This window comes from Chelonoidis abingdonii, chromosome 3, assembly GCF_003597395.2.
Source record: "Chelonoidis abingdonii isolate Lonesome George chromosome 3, CheloAbing_2.0, whole genome shotgun sequence".
In the NCBI taxonomy this organism is placed as follows: Eukaryota; Metazoa; Chordata; order Testudines; family Testudinidae; genus Chelonoidis; species Chelonoidis abingdonii.
In genome coordinates, this window is record NC_133771.1 from 56,739,644 (window position 1) to 56,765,359 (window position 25,716).

A 25,716-nucleotide genomic window follows, 5' to 3' on the forward strand; every position below is an offset into this window, starting at 1 on the left:
ACATATTTAAACGCATTTCTTTGCAGCATATTTTGTATTGTCCTGCCCTCAAATTTAAGTCTTCCTGGGTGACACTTAAGAACAAATTTGGGCTACTACTAAAGTGATGACTAAGCAAAAACAGTTGGTGAATACAAATTTATCTTTCTATATTTATCTGTGTGGAATCATTGACCTGAAGCAGAATAATCATTACTAGACAAATACAAGATAACAAACAGGGGCTATGTGGTCTAGTGATTTTGTGTGCCAGTCCTTCATACTGGAAGTCTTGTGTTCTAAATTCTGAATGGGATAATGACAAATCTAGCAGTCTCTCTCACTCCTGAACAATTCCACTTTCTGTTTCAATGCTTGCACTCTCAGCTCTGGAAATATGAGACTTGAATGGTAGGGACAATGCAGGTCAGGAATTGGGAGGCTTATCAAGGCTGAAACCCACATATTCATAAGCAGCAAAATCTGTCCCCTGACTGAAAATCAATCCCATCCCCAAGAACAGAACTCAAAATATTAAGATAAAACTATGAACTAGAACAACACAGTCCAAGAGCAACAAAGGAGTAACTGTAGTTACAAACCTCTAATAATATTTTAGAGTAATTAACTATATGCAAATGTTTTCTTTGGTGTATAGTTTTAATGTAATCTACATTACTTGAAAAGCAATACAAAATAACTATGTAGTAATCATAAAGAAATACAAATTTTGACATAAAATATAATTTTTCATAGTAGTGCTGCACAGTACACTATAGCAGGATTAATGTGAATCTTCTGGATAAGCAGACATTCAGATAAACCAGTCTTGACCTACTAAATATTCTTTAAATCATTTTCATTTGTGGAATTAGAGGTAAACCATACTGCTACAATCCAATTTTCAAAGGTTGCCACCTGCTGTTAATAAAATATTTTACAAATGTATTTACAAGTCAAATACACTCAGAGCATTATGTGCTGTTCACTAAATTTGTTTACTGACTTGATTCTCCAGATCACAATCAGCATGCTAACAGGAGTCGTCAAAACCTAAAACTTTTATCAAATGATAATAATGAGGCAGGAGATTATGCACACATTTATAGAAGTTTAACAATAAATTTGACTTAACTGTTTTGAGGCAGAGTTACTGTTCATCTCCCAGTATAACTAAGATTTAAGCAAAGATACTGGATAATTTACCCAAATTACTAGCTTACTGTGTGTATATATATATATAACAACACTTTACAAAAATAAAATAAAAGTTAAGGCTTTGGTATGAGAATGACTCTATACTTACTTGGCCCTTTTTCCTTTCAGACATTTTGAAATACAAATTAAAGAAAGTTGCCAAAATCACCAAGGAATGATCATCCTAATTTAGCAGTTTTCTTAATTTACTGTTTCTTTTATAGCTTGTAAACATTGTTCAGAAAAGCAGCACTAAAAATGTTTGTGTCTAATTAGTTTCTCTTTTTATGATAGATGATCATCAAGCATCTGACAGACACAAAAGGCCTGATTCTTCTGTTATTGACATTAGTTTTATGCTAGGATTACAGACAGATCTTCCACTTTTGTATATAATTTTAACCAATTTACACAAGCTAAGGATCTGAGAAGGGTGGGACAGTCAGCTGGGCACCAGTAAAGTGGCAGCCCATTCCCAGAGGGAGCTTTATGAAGACTTGGAGCCACATGACTGGGCCAATTCAGAGAGAAGGGACCTTCAAATTAGCCAGCCATGATCAATGGGAGTGAGAGGATAGGACAAAGCCCATGTTATTACCCAAGTCCATTCTCATCCACGTGAGCATGAGATGCAATGAGGAAGGGGTGTCCCCTTCACCACACTGGTGAGGCTTATATGGAGTCTCATCTCCCAGTCCAGCCAATGTCCCTTTCCCCCACATCAAGCACAGATGAGTAATCTAATATCTCAGATTTTTGTTAACACATTTCAGAAGTGTGTCTTTTTTCAGACAAGATCAGATCACAGGAGCCCATTTTCAAATGATCTGTATAAACAATGAAGCCTGCATAAATTTACTTGTGTTCAGTCAGTGTTAGTTTTGGTTTTAAGTTAATGGAAGCTCCTATAATGTTTTTTCCATAGTGTTTTTATATTTATGCATATTTCAGTTTTTATTCAAAACAAATCCATCAAATTCACCACCAAGTGCCTCTTCTCAGTAAGGAAAAACTTAACATATGAATTGCTTTAACTTGATAATTAATGGAAGGGATGACAAATTATTTTCTATGTTAACCTAAAGATGACAAAACACAACTGCTTCTGCTAAAGAATAGCTAATGACTTCACACGAAAGATAAGAACATAAGAACTGTCATACCAGGTCAGACCAATGGGCCATCTAGCTCAATACCCTGTCTCTGACATTGGCCAGTACCAGAGCTTCGGGGGGAGAATACAGAACAGAGCAATTCCGGAGAGATCCATCCCATCTTCCTCTCCCAGCAAAGAGGAGATATCAACTTTTTATGACAGAGTATGAGAAAAAGGAAAATATGTTAATATCATTACTTATTTGATGCCAATGCTTTAAGTTTTGTTTAAATGTGGAGACCTGATAAATTATCACCAGCTATACCATCTTTTTTACAAGATTTGTGAAAACTTTGCTTTGTTAGTTATGTTAGGGGATAGGGCACTGGTTTCTAGTCTAAGATCTGCCATTAATCTGCTGTGAGACCTTGGGCAAGTCACTTCACCTCTCTGTACCCCTGTTTTCCCTTCCCATCCTTTATCTGTTTTTCCAATTTAGATTGTAAATTCTTTGGAGCAAAAATTTACTGTGTGTGTAGAGCACTTAGCACAATGGGGCCCCAATCTTAGCTAGCGTCTTTAGGTGCTACTATAATACTACTAATAAAATAATACTCAACCAATTGTCACTATTGTCACTATGATCAGTAGAATAAAAATGAATAAAGATATTAATAGGCAAGGTTAGGGTCTAGTTCTTGGCTTTAATGATCAACAAAGTGTTTTAAGCCATCCTGAATTTAGAAGTGCAGATATAGGACTGGATACTTCAAGATACTGAGTGCCATAAATTCCTATTGAAGTCATTGGGCAAAATTCCAAACAGGTTGAAGGTGATGCAATTTATCAATACATTGATGAGTATAGATTCACATCAGCTTTTAAAACAGACTTTGGATATGCAGTCAAAAAGAAAACTCTAGAAGACTGTTACAAGAGTTTCCACTGTACCAAGTAAAAAATATGGAATGGTGTTTGTAGAATGCTTTGAACATTATATTTTATAGCCTCAAAATAATTACTAGATAAGCTACACTTGGGAAAATTCATGTAATTATTAGAGCTGGTTGGGAATTTCATGATGAAATGCTTTTTTTTTATTAAATGTAATTGTTTTGACAAAAAAATGTGTTGAGAAGAATTCTCAGGTCTAGGATGGAATTTCTGGTCAAAAAGAGAGATCAGCCGACTCCAGAATAGCAATAGCCTGGTAGGTAAGCCTCTGCCTGATTTAGAAGAGGGAACATAAGAACGGCCATACTGGATCAGATCAGTGGTCCATCTAGCCCAGTATACTGTCTTCTCATAGCGGCTGGTGCCAGATGCTTCAGAGGTAATGAACACAACAAGGCAATTTCCTCTGTCATCCAGTCCCAGCTTTTGACAATCAGAGATTGAGGAACATACAGAGCATTGGGTTCTGTCTCTAGCCATCTTGCTTAATTGCCGTTGATGGACATATCCTTCATGAATTTCTCTAATTCTTTTCTGAACCCCATTGTAGTTTTGGCCTTCACAATATCCCCTGACAAATAGTTTCACAGGTTGACTCTGTGTTGTGTGTTCTCTCTCATATCCCCCCTTAGTTATGTCCCTTTGTCTCCCACAACCAAGTGAATGCCCTAACCACTGGGCTGTTGGCTTTTGGGGGGGGGGCTCTTTTTTTTTGTTTTGTTTTTTTGTGAAAACATTTGGAATGTCTCAGTTTTGTTCTTCATTTTAATTAAACTAATTTTCAAAATCCTGAAATTATTCACAAGACAGAATTCTTGTTTTCTGGCCAGTCATAGTAATTATTTCACTTTATATCATTACTTTGGGGCAGCATGGAAATCTTTGGTGTTCCAATGCTGTGCCTGGGAAGACAGGGCTGACTCACTGGGACAGGCCTGGTCTACACTGGAGTGGGGTGGGAGAAATTGATCTAAGTTATGCAACTTCAGCGACATGAATAACGAAGCTGAAGTCAACGTACTTAGATCTACTTACCATGGTGTCTTCACTGTGGTAGGTCGATTGCTGACACTCCCCTATCGACTCTGCTTCCACTTCTCGCTCTGGTGGAGTACTGAAGTCGATGGGAGAGTGTTTGGCGGTCGATTTATTGCATCTAGACTAGATGCGATCACTGCCCATCAATCCAGTGCGTAATGTAGACATGTCCTTATAGTACCTACCAGTGCTGTCTCCAACTTTGTTTTCACAAAATACTTTGAACACCAAGAGCTCAACACATTGGTGGCATAACTAGCATAGAGGGAGGGCATTTGTGCCAGTGGGGACTTGGGCCCTGAATGTATTGCTTTCCAAGAATCCAGTTAAAAAACATTTCTGACTGGGTTCACTAGCAGTGCAAATTTCCTGAACACAATATTAGTCTCATTTTAATTAAATTCTGACCAATACATCTAACAAAAGGGAAAAATTGTAAACAGACTTGAAGGCATTAGTTTGCAAATTCATCCTAAACACAATAAAGGTCTGAAGAGTAAGTGGGAGCAAGCCTATAGAATATGTATGCTGACAGTTTGTGCTTTTTCAGGCACAGAGCTGGTTCTGAATGCTATAGAAGTATGTGAATGATTTCACTATTTAATTTCAATTGTGAATTAATGTTATACATTCCAAGATATTAGACTTTGTAGAGAATCATTCATGTACTTCTATAGCATTCTATATTCAGGGCCGGTTGCAAGGAATTTTTGCGCCCTAGGCGAAACTTCCACCTTGCACCCGCCCCCCAGCTAATCCTGCCCCCCCCCATGGCAGCTAACTCAGCCCCCCACCCGGGGAGCCTCTCCCACAGCAGCTACCCCTCACCACTACAGCTAACCCCTCTCCCCCCCATCCCCTCATGGTAACTAACCCTGCCTGGGGAGACTTCACCCCTTCCCCCGGCAGCTAACCCTGGCTGGGGAGACCTCCTGCGGAAACTAAGCCTGCCTGAATAGCCTGCCCCAGCTCACCTCGGCTCCGACTCCTCCACTGAGCATGTCGGCGCTGCTCTAATTCTCCTCCCCGCCCAGGCTTGCGGCGCTGATTGGAGGAGACTTAAAGCTGGGCTGTGTGCTCAGCGGAGGAGGCAGAGCGGAGGTGAGCTGGGGCAGGGAGCGGTTCTCCTGTGCGCCCCCCCTCATTATTGCGGGCAACCCTCTCCGCGCACCTCCCACCCAGCTCACCTCCACCTCCTCGCCTGAGGGGGCTTTTAGGCACCCCCAACCAGTAGGTGGCCGCCTAGTTTGCCTAAATGGTTGCTTCGGCCCTGTCTATATTCAGAGAAGGCCAGTCATTTTTTTTCTTTTAATATAGTCAATTGATAGCCTCACTTGCATGATACTTTTTAAATTTATATTTTGCTCACTGAGCCAGGCCACGATACAGCTCACTCCCATCTCAGGCATAGATTCTTATTCAGTAATCTTCAGAAAGGTATTAACAATATAATGCTTGGGATTTTCTAAATGCAACTGACATGGATCTGTCACCATTTTAGTTAATTTTATAATGAAGGGCTTATTAAAATATAGGATTAAAAGTTATCCCAGAACAAACAATGTAGGTGACGGTTTTAATGCAAAAAAAATTAAAAAATTAATTACAGTTGTTGGGGGTGGTAGTCCTCGAAGCCTGCCTCCCATAATCAGTTTTCACTGTAAGCAAATCAGTTTTAGCTATAGACACTTAATATCAAGGTAAATGCTCCTTTGTGGGTATCTTTCAAAGGGCATGCCAGTCCTGCAGCACTCTGTTCAGGTCAATTTGGCTCTGCTGAGACCTGCCTCACTTTCCCCCTAAGTCAGGCTCACTTAAAAAGACCACATAGGACAGATATTCAAGACATTCCCCCTCCTGGAGTTCATTTTATTAAGTCCTGCACAATGTCTTTTAAAAGAAAATTCAAAGTCTTCATCTCAGTTTCAGCTTGGCCCAGCCCCTCCTCACTGAGGGATATCCTCTCTTTAAAAGTTTGTTAATTAATTTCTTTCAACTTCATCCCAGACTGGGTGCAGTCCCTCCTCCCTAAGGGTCTGTCTTTCTGCTCACCTCATGTCTGGAATTCAGCCATCTCCAGAGGCCTTCCAGCTGGTGCCTTCCTCCTTCCGACTCAGGGCCCTGCAAGCACTTCCTTACTTCCTTCAGTGCCTTCAGGCATCTCCCAATCACTTGCAGTTGTCTCCCCTGTTGTAAGGCTCAGTAGCCTTCCCTTAAGTTGTCTTGGGCGGCAGGTAATTTGTCCAAGTGCCCTGGACCCTGCTCTCTTAAAGGACAGTGCCCAACAAGCAGCTTAACTGACACCCAGAAATATGGGGCTGGCTCTTGGGAGACCACAAATGGAGATCTGCAACACTTGCATGCCAAAGAGCTGTGCTTCAGGAGGCAACATCTGCAGAAGGGTCAAGAAATATTTTGTGGGTGGGGACAGCTATCCACCTGCTGAACATCCACAGCATTTGGGGGAAAGAAAGCAGCAGCCCCAGAGTGACCTAAAGGAAAGGCTTTTTCCTCTATCCATCTCCACAGATTTCCATTGTGCTGCACCTGCTTACTGAGATTACATGTGGGAAACAAGATTTGGCCTGTAATGGAACAGTTTGAGGGAAGGGCATTATGTACAATACAGCTGGTTTGCCAAATTTGCCCCCATGACCCTGGTGTCCTTGACCTTAGATTAGAAGGAGATAGTTACCATCTCTGGACAAACAACACAGTCTCTAATTTATACCAGTAAATGATGCAAGTGATTATATCAATTGTCCATGTTAAAAATATTTAAAAATTACTACAACAGTTACATAAAACACACAAAAAGAATCAGAGAAATTCAATGCCACATGTAACCCACAAGGCTCCTCTGAGGGCCACTGTGGTCTTCAGCCTCCCAGTCAGTCCACTGGACTCAGTGAGAACTCCTCCAAATAGCTGCTCTATGTTAGTCTCTTCAGGCCCCTTCCTCACCTTTGGTTTGGCACAGTCTACAAAGGTCACAGAAACCCCAGCTGAGAGATTAGCAAGGGTTACACAACTGAATAAAGTGATCATAAATCAGCAGATGTCCAGATACGTAGATATTTACACAGTGTAAGCTGTTCTGTACATTATTGCCCATTTTGGGTGCACCATGCAGAGAACATTCTGTTTCATTTGTACACTGTGCTCATCAACATGGTAAATGTGTAGATATAATCCATGTTTGCTAAACTAGAAAGAAGACAAGGAGCAAGCCAGATTCTGCAGTTTTTAAATTACTTACCTGACATCCCACTTAATGTCATTACCCATTGTTGGTTTAATCATTAATGAGGTAATCAGTTCCTGTAATCTTGGAGGTGAATGCAAATCCATGGTTTTCATTTTAATTTAATTTTAAATCAGCTTATTAAAGAATAACCATGCCTCCAACTTCTCAGAGTCAGAATTAATAAGTTTACATCTCGGGGCCAAGATGGCACACTGTAATACAATACTGTATCATGAGCAATCATAGGCAGAGAGGAGAAAATACATAGAAGTTGAGGGTTATTAACTGAAATAGAAGTTAATAGAGCATGGGAAAAGACCTTTATGACATCTCCATTTACGAATAAACTCAAGTGGCTTACTGACCAGCATGCTGGTGATCCTAAGCTACTGCAACAGTGTCAATTAACTAGCACTCAGACTGGAGAACCAAATTAGCACAAAGCCATCTGTCCAGCCCCTAATCCTGAGTTGCTCTGTGCTCCCCCAAGCTGTAGCTGAGGAGTGGAGCTCTAGCATTGCAGAAGGTTTGAATTCTGTGAAAAAACACCCCCCCACACACTTGTAATTTAGCCACTACAAATAGAACCAAAATAGCTCAGTACTGTTCAGTCTGTTTTACTTCCTACTTAAAATACAGTACCTTGGCACAATTCCAAATAGTTGAAAGGTCTCCACACATATTCTACCTTCAACTCTCTCTCAAATAAAATGTATAAATTACATTTGGCCACACACATATAAAATTCAACATTTGGAAGGGGAAGGAGTTTGGCATGTGAAAGTAAGTCCTGAGGTGATAGATTATTGAACAGAGGGCATATGAAGTGGTCTAAGTGTATGATCAATTGATGTTTCAAAGGGCCTACACATCACCTACACATATGAAGTATTAATTCATGTGATACATTTTAGAGCCAGGTGATAAATTGCAGAATTATGTAATAACTTTCTAACCTCCTGAACAGTGTCAAACAGCCACTTTTTTTTACTAACCTTCTAGAGAAATATTCACTACTTCACTCCCAGATATGAAATTTCTCTAAAATGTCCATCAAACAAAGCACCATGACAGCTTTTCAATATATAAAATCATCCTCAAAAATATAAATGGTATTTTCTTGTACTGTTGCTTCTAAATGGGAACTCACACTTCTTACCCTAAAAGGCTTAGGAAAATTGATTTTAAACTAACGCAAATTTACCATATTTAAACTTATATAAAGAGAGAATTTCTGCCCCAAAAGCGTCCAAGCAACCTTTCACTCTGTGATTCTATATAATCTGTTTGAGTATTGGATGGAGACTGAACTGGAATAAAACAGATTGAGCAAATTTGTAAAGCCAGATTAGACATTATGTAGTCAATATAAAGGCGGAAGACTCCTGCAAAAAAGAAAGTCAGTTGTAAGTCAGCACCTGGGTAAGCTGTGCCAGTTTTCAGAGCTCAAAGACCATCTTTCTTTTTTTTCCCCACAAGGTTAAAGTATGACAATAATTTGAACATGCTTATGTCACCAGATGTTCCCCATTTATCATGCATCCCTTGCTTTCCCCCATTAGAACATTGGCCTCATGAGTTCACTTTTAGACTGCCTTATCTGAAACAAATTAGCATTCTGGATAAGTGAAACAGCTCGCTTTCTTAGGGTTTTGCCATTAAGGGATATTCTTGCTTCTCTAGCATCATCAACTTTCCTTGACTTACGATTCAGGAGTGCTGATGCCGAGGCAAATTTAGCAAGCAATTTTCAGAACGACTGTGTTTCATATTAGTATCACTGAGCCATCTGCAAGGAGCTCTTTGTCATCCACAAAGACAGAGTTCACTGCTTCTGCATAGCTTTGTCAGTAGAATTACAGGGAAGAGGCTGTCTTGTGGAAAAGGAATTGGAATTAAACTCAAGATACTGGGGTTCAATTCCTGCCTCAGCCATAGTTTTCCTGTATAACCGTGGTGATTCCTTTAATCCCTTTGTGCTTCACTTCTTTATCTGGAAAGTGACAATAATTATACTTCATTTCTCTAACCCTTGATCTTGTCTAGCAAGCTCTTTGAGGAAGGGATTTATTATGAGTATTTAGTACAGAGGGCCATAGTTTCTACTCTAATACAGACAATGACAGAAGGAAAATGTTCTCCATTTTTCTCTGCTACTCTTGAAATGATTTCAGCTGCTAGTATTTTCGATCACTTCAAATGGTTAGACATATCTGTCAAAATGGAGATTTTTTAGAGTTACTATATTCAAAAAAATACAAACTGGGAAACTACAACAAAAATACTGAACACCAAAAGGAATCTAGAAGTCTTGCTTATGTGAAAATGCTACCAATGTAGTTTTCTTTTACCTTGTCCATATTTGCTAGTAGGAATCTGTTACCATGGGAATGTGAAAGTAATTTCCTTTTCTTTTAAAAACTTTTTTATGATAATCAGTAAAGGTCATTTTGGCTTATATCCACTCTGCTTCACATTATTGGCCTCACTCGCTAATACCACAATTGCGATGAAAGCCATTTAAAAAGAAATAGTGACCTACTCTCTTGTTTCCAGAATATCTGCTTCACAATTGACATGCTTATCACATTTAATGTTTCAGCAATGGCTTTAAAATAATTGCTTTGGGTGCAACTAAAGGTTAAAAAAAAATCCAGAAAAGCCTTAAAGAGTTTCTGCATTTTTCATGCCCATTAACCATACTGATTTGCAACAGAGACACAATGTTTTCAATAGAAACTGGCATATTTTTAAAATGTGGCATATTTTTAAAAGAGCTAATATTGCATATGTATATATGTAGGCGAGAGAGAGAGTAAATGCCACAGATTGTGAAATGAAAGCCCAGCAGGAAGAGACATCCTACACAAAAATCAAAGGAGATCTTACATTTATGTGTTAAAGCATGTTAAAATGAGCCCCTAAAGACAACAATCTGCATTTCTCAGAGAGTATGGGGTTAAGGCTGAGGATGTATTTTCTCTGATATGCAATGTATACATTTTACAAAAGCCTATATTCAAATACTCATTTTTCAATCACAGCACCTTACGAAATATGTCCTGAAGATTATTTGATGTCAATGGTGTGGAAAAGAACCCCAGCTGGTGACATGGCATTCAATCGATGTCCTCTCAATGCCACAGGTACAGTAGTACATCAAATTTACATGCTGACAATAGAGGGGGAAAAAACTGTTTTATTTTTTGTTAAAACTGCCCTTCCACCTGCATTCAAACACATCTAACCATTGCCCAGATACTATAGTGAAATATATAAACATATATAATATAATGAGTAATAATTAATTGCCAGGATGTATCAGGCAGTTTGCTGAAAATCAAGCAGATCCTAAAGCCTTCTAATTAAAACTCGTAAATGCCAATTATATGACACAGCAAATCTGTTACAGAAACATAACATAAGATATAAGTAAGAACATGACATGTACTGCTCTTTGAATGCTGCTGATGCTCATTTGCATGAAATTGTTTCTGTGTGTGCTCTAAAATAATATAGAATGTATCCTACATAGTCTTTGTTCACTCTGACTATTCTCAGTTATATAAATATTTTCTCTGTTCTTTATGACTCACAGGCACCACTAGCAGACGCTGCTCTCTCACTGTTCATGGAGTGGCCTTCTGGGAACATCCAAGCTTTGCTCGATGCATATCAAATGAGTACAGACACTTGCAGCATTCAGTAGGTGCAAAGCCAGCTTTAGTACTTGCTCTCTTTATTCTTTGCTAATCATCACCATATAAGCATTTAACTGTTTACCCTTCAGTCAGACTTCTGATGAGGAAGAGGGGTGGGGGAGACTTGAAGAAGGATAATTTATATCCAATGTATATAATTGTGATCCTGTATATCTGCTGCTGTTTGAATGAAAAAGCTCTTTGTCTCACTGTAGCAGTGAAAAGAATGATGAAGGGTCCCTTTTTCATTGTTCATTGTATAAAGTTTTTACGGAGGTCCTGGGGGGTAAAGGCACATATTTTAGATTTATTAGCAAATGAGATCGGAATAAATGAGATTTACAGGAATTCAACCTACTAAGGGCATGTTATAATACTTTAGATTTGTTGATTGCATGCTAGCAAGTGAGGAACTATGATGCCTTTTTGTGATATCAAATTCTGAACTTCCACTTTAGGTGAAATAAAAGGGAAACAGTTGAAAGGTAAAAATACCACACTCGATTGCAAACAAAATAAATAACCCCATGAAGCAATATGATACGCTTTTCAAACATACATAGAAAGGTTTCTTGACAAGATATAAAGTGTAAATATATTAAGAGTCTTCCTAAATGTATTTTTTAAATTCTGTTTTCCCAGTTAAGGACTCTGCCAGGTCATTGCAGTGCAGGCAGAGCCCATTTTAAGATTCTCATGGACACTCATTTTTTTTTCTTCACAAGATATATTTTCCTGACACCCTTATTACTCCTCCTCCTCTTTCAAAGGTCACCATTAATGCTGCTCCATTAATCATTCAACAGAGGGGCACTAACAGCTGTGTGTTTGTGAAGGAATATGACTACTTCCCAGCCTCTCAGCCAAGCACAACACTCATGTAATGTGCTTAACAATCTGGTGACTGAATCTGATTTCCCACCTGGAGGAGACTGTGATGAATTCCCTTGAGCTGCCTTTCTGTTTCATTAGATTCCAACTTAATTGAGACAAGGGATGCAGTTTCAGCATTACCTAACAGAAGTATTATTTTTAAACTCAGACAAGGAGAAAGCACCTGTGCTAGACCAGACCTCCCCTCTTCTGCATGCATCTGGCTGGGAGTTGTGGTATCCCTCTACCTTTCATACAGGAGAGCAGAGCAAACAATGTGGCTTTGCAATTAGGTATTTTTATAGTTTTTTAAAAATGACACGTTTTTTGCATACTTAAAAATAACCTGCCAATTAATATCAATATGTTCTGTGCTAATTAATGCAAACCTACTGCAAACGAGTACTATAGTAGCCTCAATAAATACCACATCAAAGTACTAGAGACAGGATCTTGCAGTATATGAAAAATGATGCAAACTGTATTTTGGGGACAAGTTCTGGAGACTTTTCAGAAATAAAGGAAAAGTATGGGCTTGATTATAGCTGGTCCTTGCGTGGCAACACACATTAGAGCTATAGCAGGTGGCACAATGGAGCAAGGAGCCTCTGGTCCCTTCCTTCCATGACCTGCAGGACCACTGCCTGGAATTGCAGCCTTTGTGCTTGAAGGAGCAGAAGAGATGGTACTTAGTTGCTTTCACCTGGGTTCACCTCAATGGAAAAGTGGTGGGGACGTGCTTCACCCCTCCAAGCTCCAGCTGTGTTGTGCCCCTTAAAGGGATGCCAGAGATTATGTCCTCCCCTTGCACAACTGGGATGCTTCACTTTAAGGCAGAATGTCTCTCTGGGGTGAAGTGGCTCTGCATCACGCCTATTGCAGTGCCGTGGCTAAGTGCTATGATTTAATCATGTATCTTTTTGTATAAAACATCTTAGTAATTTCCCAATAGATAAATAATGTGCTGCAAGTGCATTGGTTTCTTTGCTCTTTTCCTATTAGTGTGTTGCAGTTTAGACACACTTTACAGTGATTTCCATTACAAATGGACAGTTGCAGTGATACTTACATACTTCTTCTTCTTGAAATGGGAAATACTATAAATGCTGCATGTTTAACAACTGAGGATGATACATGTCCAGTTTTTAAAAATATTCACAGTGGTCTATTGTGTTTACAAATATCTCTTGCCATGGAAATAATTCAGATCAGAAAAATCGAAATTATTCAAAATTTTCATATTGGTTCTGACTTGAGGTGAAATCCTGGCTCCACTGTAGGCATTAGAAGTTTTGCAATTGACTTCACTGGGGCCAGAACTTCACTCTTGGAGTTTTAAGTATATTGTTTTGTTTAAAAGACTCCATTACTGCTGTGATGGCCTAGGCGCATTCTACATCTGAACAATTCAGTGCAGCACACTATGGAATATCTGATGGGATTGTTAGCATTTCAAAATTTAATAGCTGTTAAAACATCCATGGCCTGATGGAATTCACTGAACCTATCATTTTGGAGCAAAGGCAAATAGAATAGCCACAAAACAAAACCTAGAATGTTGCATTCAGTGACATGTACAGAAGCTGAAGTGTTTCATATGAAATACTGAAAGGGTTAAACAAATTTTATCAGGTATACATGAAATAGAGCTGACACTTTTAGACAAAGTGTGTTTCTACACTGGGCAGTTAACCCAGGTGATTGGCACCTAGGCCTGAGCTTCTGGGTTATCCTCACCTGAGTGTGACCATTCCCACAGCAAAGCCATGGTCCTATTACAGTATTCTTTCTGTTTCTGCACTCACCAGTGTGTGTTTAGGGGCATAACCCATGGTTCCTTGTGCTGAGATGAGTTCTTGTGGGAGAACTCATCTGTCCTTTCAGGTCGAATCATGGGAAGGGCATTAGAGGATTAGCAGGACTCACATGATTTTTCAACAGTGTGACTGTTGAACTTCCATGGGTTGCAGGGGAGTGGGGCTACTGCGGTGTGGGGATTAACAGTGGATTCACCACTACACAGCTCTATAAACCTTATACATCCAGGCTGAGGGTATTGAAAGAGATTTACAGGAAAATCAGCTAACATGAGGGTGTCCCCATCTGAGCATGCTACCAACATCCCTTATTCCTTCCTGTTAGAAACTGTTGTCTGGTGCGTGCCACCTTCCAGTCACTCTTTAGAATTTTCATAACCTGTCTGTATCTGTTTTCAGCATTTGTAAAATGGAGATAATAATTAGAGGTGGTTGAATAATGGAACCAGTTATTCATGAATAATTTATCCAACATTTGGCACAAAACAATCATCAAATCACTTCAAAAAACAATGTTTGACCATCTTAGACAGCTGGTTGAATAATGTGAAAAATCATTCACTAAATAATTTAAGGGACAAAAAGATGCCAAAATCTGTCAAATAAACTTTTGGGAAATGATTTGGTCAGCTCTCCTGATAATACTTGCAGAGCTTAATGAGGATTACTTTTAATACGACGCTATACTTTGAATATGTAAAAAGATAAATGCTATTCTTTGCCCTCTGCAATCATATGGTCCACTGTTCAGTCAATTACTTGCCCTTTTTCTGAACACGTTTTACATGTATTTTGTTGTAATTGGAGTCTAGAAACACGCAACTAAAAATAGATGCATTTGTTACTTCACTACCTGAAATTATCATTATATTGTTAATTTAGATTAGGAACATAAATATACATCAGAAAATACTAATGTAAAACCAAGATTCCCACAAAAAAATTGAAATTTTAATTCACAGTAGTTGAAAATATTTTCAGAATATCTAAATACCAATTAACTCCTTTGAAAGATAATTTGTCATATCTCATTTACTGTCACGATGAGAAATTCCAAACTGAATTAATAGGAATTGTTGTTTGTCGTGGCACACATGACTTTGAATCAAAAGACATGGCAAATACATGTGTTTCAGCTGTGGGAGACCACCAAACTGCCATCTGACTTCCAGCTTGTGGTATGTCAGTGTTCAAAATCAAGTGTGCGACATTCTTTTTATTCTGAGGAGTTGCATTATTATCCATTAATTATTTTATATAACAGTATAAAAAGTACTCATTATTCTTGCCACAAGCTCATTCAGTAAAGGGGGCCAAATTCTAGTTTTCATTATGGTTTGTGGACAAGTGTATTAAGTGAATTGTAGCTTTTTAAGGCCAGAGAGGGACCATTTTGATTATCTAGTCAGAACTCCTTCAGAACACTGGTTATAAATTGAACTACAGCATATTTCTTAGAAAGATATCCAGTCTTGATTTAAAGTCTTCATATGATGGAGAATACATCACAACTCTAAATAACTTGTTTCAATGGTTAATTACCCTCACTGCTAAAAATTTGCACCTTATTCCTACTCTGAATTTGTCTAGCTTCAGCTTCCAGCCATTGGATCTTGTTATGCATTTTGTCTTCTACATTACAGACCCCTCTACCATATACTACTGTCAATGCACATCAAAACATTCACTGATATTAATGAAGGTTTGCACAAAAGACCAAAGGTAGAATATGTTTTTATGTCATAACTAAATTTTGATTGCCATTTATTATTTTTCTTCATAATAAATTATTGCTTCCCCATCCTTTATTCTCTTTTTCTCCCTCTTCTCAGTTTTGGTGTGCTTCCTCTGTTCTAACCGCATTTCCTTCCTTGCTTCATTTTCCAGTTGAGTTGCTCCCTTTTCCATACTCTAGCCTCTAAAACAATCAAACATAGATTCATAGATTCTAGGACTGGAAGGGACCTCGAGAGGTCATCAGGTCCAGTCCCCTGCCAGGGGACCAAATACTGTCTAGACCATCCCTGATAGACATTTATCTAACCTGCTCTTAAATATCTCCAGAGATGAAGATTCCGCAACCTCTCTAGGCAATTTATCCAGTGTTTTAACCACCATGACAGTTAGGAACGTTTTCCTAATGTCCAAACGCCTAAACCGCCCTTGCTAGGCGTTTGAAGCCCATCGTTCTTGTTCTTTTAGATACCCCGAAACACTCATCATGGTTCCCTCTCAGTCTTCTTTTCAAACTAAACAATCCCAATTCGTTCAGGCCTTCCTCATTAGGTCATGTTTCTCAAGCTTTACTCATATTTTTGTTTGCTCTTCTCTCGGACCCTACTCCAATTTCTACCACATCTTCTTGAAATGCGGTGCCCAGGAACTGGACACAATACCCACCTGAGGCCTAACCAAAGCAGAGTAGAGGGATAGATGACTCTTGTGCCTTGCTCACAACACACCTGTCAATGCATCCCAAAATCAACGTTGCTTTTTTTGCAACAGCATCATACTGTTGACTCATATGTTGCTTGTGGTCCACTATAACCCCTAGATCCCTTTCTGCCGTACTCCTTCCTGGACAGTCTCCTCCCATTCTGTATGTGTGAAATTGACTTTTCCTTCCTAAGTGGAGCACTTTGCATTTGTCTTTGTTAAACTTCATCCTGTTTACCTCAGACCATTTCTCCAATTTGTCCAGATCATTTTGAATTATGATCCTGTCCTCCAAAGCAGTTGCAATCCTTCCCAGTTTGGTATCATCTGCAAACTTAATAAGCATACTTTCTATGCCAGTATCTAAGTCATTGATGAAATTGTTAATGATGACACTGAAGTGTGATCACTGGGCATAAGAGCTGGAACTCTAATGACATCAGCTGTATGTCAGACAGTTCACATCTCTGATTCATTGTTTCCACTGTCCACTGAGGAAGGTTACACTTCTTCAGTTCCAACCGTGAGGTCTAGAAACCCTTTTTAAGTGAAACCTTACATTCTGAATACATCCTGCAGTAAATATAAATACCTAAAGTGGGCTGGATCTGGCCTGGATGCTGTAGGTTTGACCTCCTGGTGATTTATGGGTGCTTCTTACATCATTTAGATAAAGAAGATAATAAAGGGCCTATGCTTCAGAAATCTCTGTGATGAATGGATCAGACTCCCTAAAGGAGCAGAATGAGAATCAGGATTAGCAGCCAGGCAGTCCCACCACCTACAATTAGTGAAATGCCGTGACAGAGAATTGTTCTTTGCATCACAACTGGACAGACTAGACCAGTGGTGGGAAACCTGTGGCCCATGGGCCGCACACAGCCCATCAGGATAATCTGCTGGTGGGCTGTCAGACAGTTTGTTTACATTTGCATGGCCGCACGCAGCTCCCAGGGGCTGTGGTTCACTGTTCCTGGCCAATGGGAGCTGCAGGAAGTGGTAGCCAGCGCATCCCTGTGGCCCGCACCACTTTCCACAGCTCCCATTGGCCAGGAATGGTGAACCGCAGCTACTGGGAGCTGTGGGTGGCCATGCAAAAATAAACAAACTGTCTGGAGGCCCACCAAAAGATTACTCTGACAGGCTGCAGGTGCCCACCACTGGACTAGACTCAGATTCTGGTAGCTACGCAGTGAGAGGATTACAGTGCCAAGAGTCTACCACTGAGAATATCTTGCAGCTGGTTCCTTTGAATAAATACCACCTCTGAGACCAACAGCTTGAACACAGGTGTTAGGATGAGGAAATAGAGAAGAAGTATTTTTGATACCCTTACCAGCTCTACAGATGGTAGCCACTTTAAACAGCACCTGGAAATGAAATGGTGGCTAGTGCAGAACATGTAGGACAAGAGTAGAATGGTTTGGGATGGAAGAGCAATTACTCATCATAACTCTATGGGAGCTTTCTGGAAGAAATGGGTGAAGCTACTATGACCAATGATGCTCACTGATCTTAAAGAATCAACATTTAACCTCTGCCTGTACCCCTAAGAAAATGATCAGACACTAAAACTAGCCGTGACTCCACCACCAGCCTCTCCAAGACTTAGAAAAGAGGAGTTACCATTAATTCATTGCTAGCTCAAATGACCTGTCCATGGGGACCATTAAAAACCTTCTCCAGAGCAAACAGAGCTTTTGGAAAAGACAAGATAGTCTTGATAACATGTCACTGCTCCACATCAAAGATAGAGTAACCTGTGCACTTAAAGTGAAATTCCTTGAAGTGGCTCTTGACCATTTAAAGACTGCATAATATGTGTATATTGTGCTGAAAATGCTAATAAATAGTGATGTCTGTGAAAGCACATAATATGTCTTACTTTCTGAATGTCATCAGAAATATCTGAAAATCTCTCCATTGTTTCTTATTTTCTAAATCTAACAAAGAATGAATGGAGCCCAATTTTCAAATTTAGATGACTAAAATTCCATATTTAGACACTTAGATGCCAAACACTAGTATTTTGTGCCAACTTGTGTAATTAATCTCCTGAATCAGGCATGAATACATGAAAATCAGGTTCTTATTCTAAAGAGGAGATGAAGTTAGAAAAACAGTTAACTCTTGGGAGTCTGGGAGCAAAAATTCACATAAGAAATAACTGACTAGTTTCAAGTGATTAATCTAAGGCTGAAAGGGACCTTGAGAGGTCATCTAAACCAGCCCAATATGCTGAGGCAGGACCAAAAATGCCAACACCGTGCCTGACAGGTGATCAGCTAACTTGTTCTTAAAAACTTCCTATTCCAGTGCTTAGCTGTCCTTATAATTAGATATTTTTTCCTAATACCTAAACTAAATCTCCCTTGCTAGAGAATAATCTGGTTGCTTCTTGTCTCACCTTCAATTAATATGGAGAACAATTGATCACCATTCTCATTATCACATTTGAAGACTGTTATCAGGTCCCTCTTCAGTCTTCTTTTGTCAAAACTAAACACAACCAGTTTTTTTAACCTTTCCTCATAGGTCAGTGTAACGATGCGGCATTCACTCCTGCATCACCTTCTGTTGGTCACCCTGGGAATTAGCTCTTTTGACCCAGTGCGCCCTCTGCAGGCTAGTGCCTCGCTGCCGCTGGCCCCCGTATCCCTCCCGGATCCAGTGCCCCTTATCCTTGGGCACTGCCCCCTGGCAGTACACGTGCTGTCTGGGTATCCCCACTCAGGGGAACCCCCACCCACTATTCCCACCTCGCCTCAGTCTTGGGCTACTGCCAGTCACCATCTAGACCCAATCACTGGGGCAGACTGCAGTGTAAAAACCACTCATCACTGGCAAGGAGCGTTTGGACCAGCTGCCTCTGCCTACCCTGGGCTGCACCCTTGCACCCTAGTACTTTTGACAAGGCCGCAGCCTGGGGCTTTTCCGGGAGGGAGCTCCCCAGATCCCTTGCCCTATTCCCCAGCCCTGCTCCCCTCAGGTACTCTGTTCAGCTTCCCAGCAGCCAGGCCCTTCTCCCTCTAAAGACAGAGATAGATGGACTCTGCTCTTGGCCCACTGCCTTCCTATAAGGGCCAGCTGGCCCTGATTGGGGCATGGCCACAGCTGAGCCTGCTTCCCCAATCAGCCTGAGAACTGCTTGCTCCCAGCCACAGCCCTCTCCTGGGCTGTTTTAAGCCCTCTAAGACCCGAGCAGGTGACCACCCCACTACAGTCAGGTTTTCTAAACCTTTTTCCATTTTTGTTGCTCTCATCTGAACATCTGAACACTCTCCAATTTGTCCACATCTTCTTAAAATGTGGTGCCCCAGACTAGGCAAAATACTCTGAGGCCTCACCAGTGCCAAGTAGAGCAGGACAATTACCTCCCTTGTTTTACATACAACTCTTCCATTAATACCAGAGTGATATTAGCCTTTTTTGCAACTTCATCACACTGTTGAGTCATATCTGTGATCCAGTGTAACTCCCAGATCCATTTTAGCAGTACTTTCACCTAGCCTGTTATTCCTCGTTTTGATTTTTCCTTCCCACGTGTAGTACTTTGCACTTATCTTTGTTGAATGTCATCTTGTTGATTACAGACCAATTCTCCAATATGTCAAGGTTGAATTCTCCAAAGTGCTTGCAACCCCACCCAGTTTGGTGTCATCCACACATTTTATAAGCATACTTTCCACACCATTCACCAAGTCATTAATGAAAATCTTGAATTGTACCAGATAGACCTCTGCAGGACCCTACTAGATATGTTCTGCCAGTTTGACAGTGAACTAATTATAACTACTCTTTGAGCATGGTCTTTCAAACAGTTATGAATCCACCTTATAGTGGTATCATCAAGAACACATTTCCCAACTTTGCTTACATGAATATATTCTCATCATAGTGTATTGGGAATTATGCAGATGAATTTTTGCATATGAAAATGATAATATAGCCCATAAAATTGCTTTTCTACTCCTTCTAGCTCATGCCATAATTTTGCTTTTGCTTCCTGCTCAGCAATATTATTCACTATATTGCAGTTGGTAGGCTGAAATATAATGTGATCAAACAAATTCTGAGGTGAATAATGATTTGCCTCAGCTGCAGCTCATTAGAACTGATTTCATTTTTCCAAATTATATTACAAGGGCAGCTTATCAGCCAGTCAGTGTATTCCTCAATGAAATGACTGCTCTGGTTCCAGACAATGTATTGTCTCCTCTACGAGTTTACTGGTTCATCTCTTTTTACGTGGTTGCAGGGTAGAGCTGACTCGGTTATTTTTGCAGGGATTTGAAGTTGCAGTTCCCTTATTGCTATCCCGAGGTCCCACTCGTACTTTAGTTCACGTTGAATCATCTTCCCATTACCAGGCTGTGGGCTCAGGGAACTGCAGCAGTAGACCCTGTTCTGTCACCTTCATAGCTTGGCAAGAGGTTGCAACATATGTTTTTTCCCTCATCTCTCAAAACCCCTGATCAGTACCATCCATGCTCCCCCTTTCCCTGGTTCCACATTTTGCTTCCACCGGGACTAGATGGCATTCACCCAAGAGTTCTGAAAGAACTCAAATGTGAAGTTGCAGAACTATTAACTATGGTTTGTAACCTCTCCTTTAAACTGGCTTCTGTACCCAATGACTGGTGGATAGTTAATATAAAGGCAATATTTTAAAAGGGCTCTATTGGTGATCCCGAATATTACAGACTGGTAAGTCTAATGTCTGTACCGGGCAAATTAGTTGAAACAATAGTAAAGAATAAAATTGTCAGACACCTAGAAGAACATAAATTGTTGGGCAAAAGTCAACACGGTTTCTGTAAAGGGAAATCGTGTCTTACTAATCTATTAGAGTTCTTTGAAGGGATCAACAAACGTGGACAAAGGGAATCCAGCGGACATAGTGTACTTAGATTTCCAGAAAGCCTTTTACAGGTCCCTCATCAAAGGCTCTTACCTAAATAAGTTATTATTGGATAAAATAGTAGGTCCTTTCATGGATTGAGAACTGGTTAAAAGACAGGAACAAGGGTAGGAATAAATGGGTAAATTCTCAGAATGGAGAGGGGTTACTAGTGGTGTTCGCCAGGGTCAGTCCTCGGACCAATCTATTCAATTTATTCATAAATGATCTGGGAGGAAGGAGTAAACAGTGAGATGGCAAAGTTTGCAGATGATACTAAACTGCTCAAGATAGTTAAGACCAAAGCAGACTCGTGAAGAACTTCAAAAAAAAAAAAAAGATCTCACAAAACTAAGTGATTGGGCAACAAAATGGCAAATGAAATTTAATGTTGGATAAATGTAAAGTAATGCACATTTTGGAAAAAATTAACCCAATATACATACAATGTGATGGGAGCTAATTTAGCTACAATAAATCAAGAAAAGATCTTGGAGTCATCAGGATAGTTCCTCTGAAGACATCCATGCAGTGTGCAGCAGGGCAGCAAAAAAGCAAACAGGATGTTAGGAATCATTAAAGAGAGGGATGAGAATAAGACGGAGAATATATTATTGCCTTATATAATAGATGATACGCCAGATCTTGATATACTGCGTATAACAGATGTGATCTCCTCCATCTCAGAAAGATTAACTGGCGCCAGAAAGGTTCAGAAAAGGGCAACTAATAATGATCTAGAAGGTTTTGGAATGGGTCCTATAAGGAGAGATTAAGGGGCTGTGAACCTTTTCAGCATTGGAAAAGAGGAGACTAAGCGTGGAATATTGATAGAGTAATAAAATCATGAGTGATGTGGGGAAATTTAGATAGGAAAAATGTTATTTACTTATTCCCATAATACAAGAACTAGGACAAATGCAATTAATGGGCAGACAGGTTTAAAACAATAAAAGAGTGTCTTCTTCACATAGCACGCAGTCAGCTGGTGAGAATTCCTTGCCTGAGGAGTTGTGAAGTGGACTATACCAGCTGTTTAAAAGAGAACTGGGATTAATTCATAGAGGGTTAAGTCGTTTAATTGGTTAATAGCCAGCATATGGCGTAAGGAAATTGTGTCCCTTAGCCTCCTGTTTGTCAGAGGGTGTAGAGGGATTGGCAGGAGAGAGATCACTTGATCTTACCTGTTTAGGTTCACTCCTTTGTGGCACCTGCATTGCCACTGTCGGTTAGAAGATACTGGGCTAAGATGGACCTTTTGTCTGACCCAGTTACGCCTTTTTTATGTTTATGTTCTTTATTTCTTTCATTTCCTGTCTCTGGCTCCCCCACTGATGCTGACAAAAATGAAGGAAGTAGCCAGCAGTGTGAAGAAAGAGAAAAGAGGATCAAAAAAAAAAGGCAATACTGTCTACATTTAGCAATACACTATGCAGGAGGAAACCTATGGTGGAGAATTCTCCTTTCTCCCTAGCCATACTGGAAGAGGATGGACCTTAAAGGAATGGAGAAGTCCAGCAATTGGCTCATTTCTCTTACCATTCTTTTCACCCTCTTGGCAGAGTATAGTTGTTTGATGCAGAGAGTTTTTCCTCACATATGAGCTTCAGAATTTCTGTACAAAGAAATTGTAAGATGAGCTCTCCTGTTGTTTCTTGGCAAGAGTAATTTCCTTTGAGCCTCATTTAATCCCTCTAATACATCGGTTCTCAAACTTTAGCAACCTCAGGCCTTCCCCCATTTTGGATTTAAACATTTTTTAGGCCCCCTAAACCTCTGCTCAGCCCCAAGCCCTACCCCATCCACACCTTTCCTTCATGACACGACACTTTCTGCCCCAGCCTCTTCTCTCCCCCTCTCAGGTCCATCTCCATCCCTCCATTCGCTCGCTCTCTCACCTGACCCTCATCACTTTACCAGGCTGGGTAGAGCGGAGATCGGTTGGATGCAAGAAGGAGGTTTCTGGCTTTGGGAGGGTGAATTTCGGGTTTGGTTTTGTTGTTGGGTACCGGTGGGGTGTACATATTAGAATTATGAGTGCAGGCTCTGGGAGGGAGTTTTGTGTTTGTCAGGAGGAGGGACGGGTCTCAGGGTGGCTGCTTTGGGAGGGTAAGAGTGTTGGGTTGCAGACTCTGGTGCCCTTTGCAGGGAGTTGACGGGAGGTGTTGTGGGTTCCTCCGGTGCGTCAGTGGGCGGACTGTTAGCTCTCGCATCAGGTTGTGGGGCTTGAAGTGTACTGGGCATTTCCCTTGGCAGATGGGCTCACTTGACGGTAGGCGGTGGGTAAGGCGGTGAGCGGTCTTCCATGTTACTGTCTGCCCGGCAGGGCTGCCCGATCTCACACCAGCAGGCCCCCCACGCTACGCTCCCATGGGCTGTGTGTAGCCGTGGCAATTGGCAGAGCCTGTGCGGGTATGCGACACGGCTCGTCAGCAGCAGCGTATGTGGAACACTCCACAGCGCTCCCCTCCGCCTTCCCCTCCCTATGGCCGCTTCAAGGAGTGATCGGGAAAACTATTGTCTGGCCGCTCTACCGGGGAGTGGGCACCAGATGTTGAGGGTAGGCGGAAGCCTGCCTTAGTCCTCGTGTGCACTCTGGATTCTGTAGTGCCTAAATCTGCCCGATCACTAGACCCGGTTTTGGAGTGTTAAGGGAGGGAGATTTTGATTCAAGCACTGGTCCATGAACCCCTGGAGTACAACACCCCTCGAACACCCACAGTCACCCTTACAGTTTCAGAAGAAAGCCCTGCTGCTCTAATTATACATTTCAAATAGTTACAAAAATAATGTTACCTCTTTCCCCTCACGCTCTATTTCCCCTTTTCCTCTTAGAAATCCTTACTTAAAAGAAAAAGCCCCTGAATGAAAAAAAAAAGACTGACCCCTGCATTTGGCCTGGGCTGGCACTATTGAAGGACCAGAGAGGCATAAAAGGTCCCTAAAAAACCCTCCTGACTTCTGCTGTTGGGAAGATTCCCTTAATGTGGGGCTAACCTCACAGCGTGGGAGGGGAAGCTGCCTCCTGAGGTATCCCCTCCACAAGCCCAGTGTGTTCTGAGGTGGAGGCTTAGGCGATGTATTTGAAAACGCGGTCTGTGCAGGAGATAGGACTTGGGCTGTCATCATCTTCTTAAACTTAACAGGCCCTCCAGCTGTATTTACAATCAAGGCACCTCACCAGGTTCCCAGCATCGAAGGTCTGAGGTTGCAAGGTGTGAATTCACGAAGCCACCTGCATCTTCCTTTGACTGTTTTCCCTTCCATTTCTTACCTCCTCTCTTAAATCCACGGAAACATCACTAAGGTTTCTTGCTCTCTTTTAAATCCCTGTCACCCATCAATAAACCTTTGGTGCGCTCACCTTCCCAAATCCCTTGAATCACTGTCTGCTTCAAAAAAAAAAAAAAAAAAAAAAAAAAAAAAAAAAAAAGTGAACTTTTTCTCCTGTGTTGTTTTTTTTTTCTGCCAATCTGATCGCCTATTAATTTGGACTTGAAGGGGTATTAAAATAAGAATGACTAAGTAAATGAAATAAGCTAAGAAACCGTGATCCCTCTGTAGTTTGAACGATCGCTCTATGCTACCAAAAGGCGCTCCCTGATCCACTTGTATTCTGAGCCAACCCAACTACTGCTCGCCGAACAGGTGAACTCCACTACAGAGGGAAACAGAAGATGAGGCCATTTAAGAACTTAGATAAAGGAGCACTCATGCAGATGAGTTCCTTAAGTCATTACTGCAGTAACTGTTCACTATAATGTACATCTGCGACTATTTCCAGGAATTTGGCTAGGCTCTTGGAAAACAATGGGTTACAGTAATTACATCACTTATCATCCCTTGTACCTTTTGCTTCTCCCTACTGTTTGCTGTTATCTCCGATTGTAAATAGTCTCTCAATATTAAAATAGAATACTATAGATATGTAAAATTCTTGGAAAGCAAACAACACATGTTTTTTATAAGACTGACCATAATTCCAGTGGTGATGCCGTAGAAAATTGAGAGCAACCCAATCTGATATGGATCTCTGACACTACGTGTAACTAATATAGTACTCAGATCGGGACCAAATTCTTGCATTTACTGTACACACAAACAGGTGACTAGGATTTATCAACCACCACATCAAATATATAAAATCAGTAATTGCATATATTTCCAAAGAAAAATTATATTAACGAGAAAGAGAGAAGAGAGGATTAAAGGAGATTCAACCGATATAAAGGAATGTTACTAGATGTTAAAAAGAAGAACAAATCTATTGGTACATACGCCTTGCCATATTAACACCCCCCATGCTTTTGACGATTCCTCATGAAATGGAGATATCCATGATAGACTTACCCCTAAGCAAATACTATGGTCTGTCATAAAATAGAAAAACAATTTCAGATTCCTCATTCTCTTTCCCTAACTCCTGCTTCTGTCAACTTTGCATCTTATACATATGTAATTGACCAAAACTTAAAGAA

General features: G+C 40.5%; 1 protein-coding gene across 8 annotated transcripts in view; it reads left to right on the top strand.

Annotated features, from left to right (window-relative positions):
• ADGRB3 (adhesion G protein-coupled receptor B3) overlaps positions 1 to 25,716 on the top strand; it is a 643,293-nt gene that overhangs the window by 310,806 nt on the left and 306,771 nt on the right. For all 8 annotated transcript variants that reach the window (XM_075063748.1, XM_075063744.1, XM_075063743.1 and 5 more), the window contains 2 exons: positions 10,556 to 10,657; positions 11,110 to 11,216. In XM_075063748.1, the coding sequence (XP_074919849.1) occupies positions 10,556 to 10,657; positions 11,110 to 11,216 (209 nt within the window). The remainder of the gene's footprint in view (positions 1 to 10,555; positions 10,658 to 11,109; positions 11,217 to 25,716) is intronic.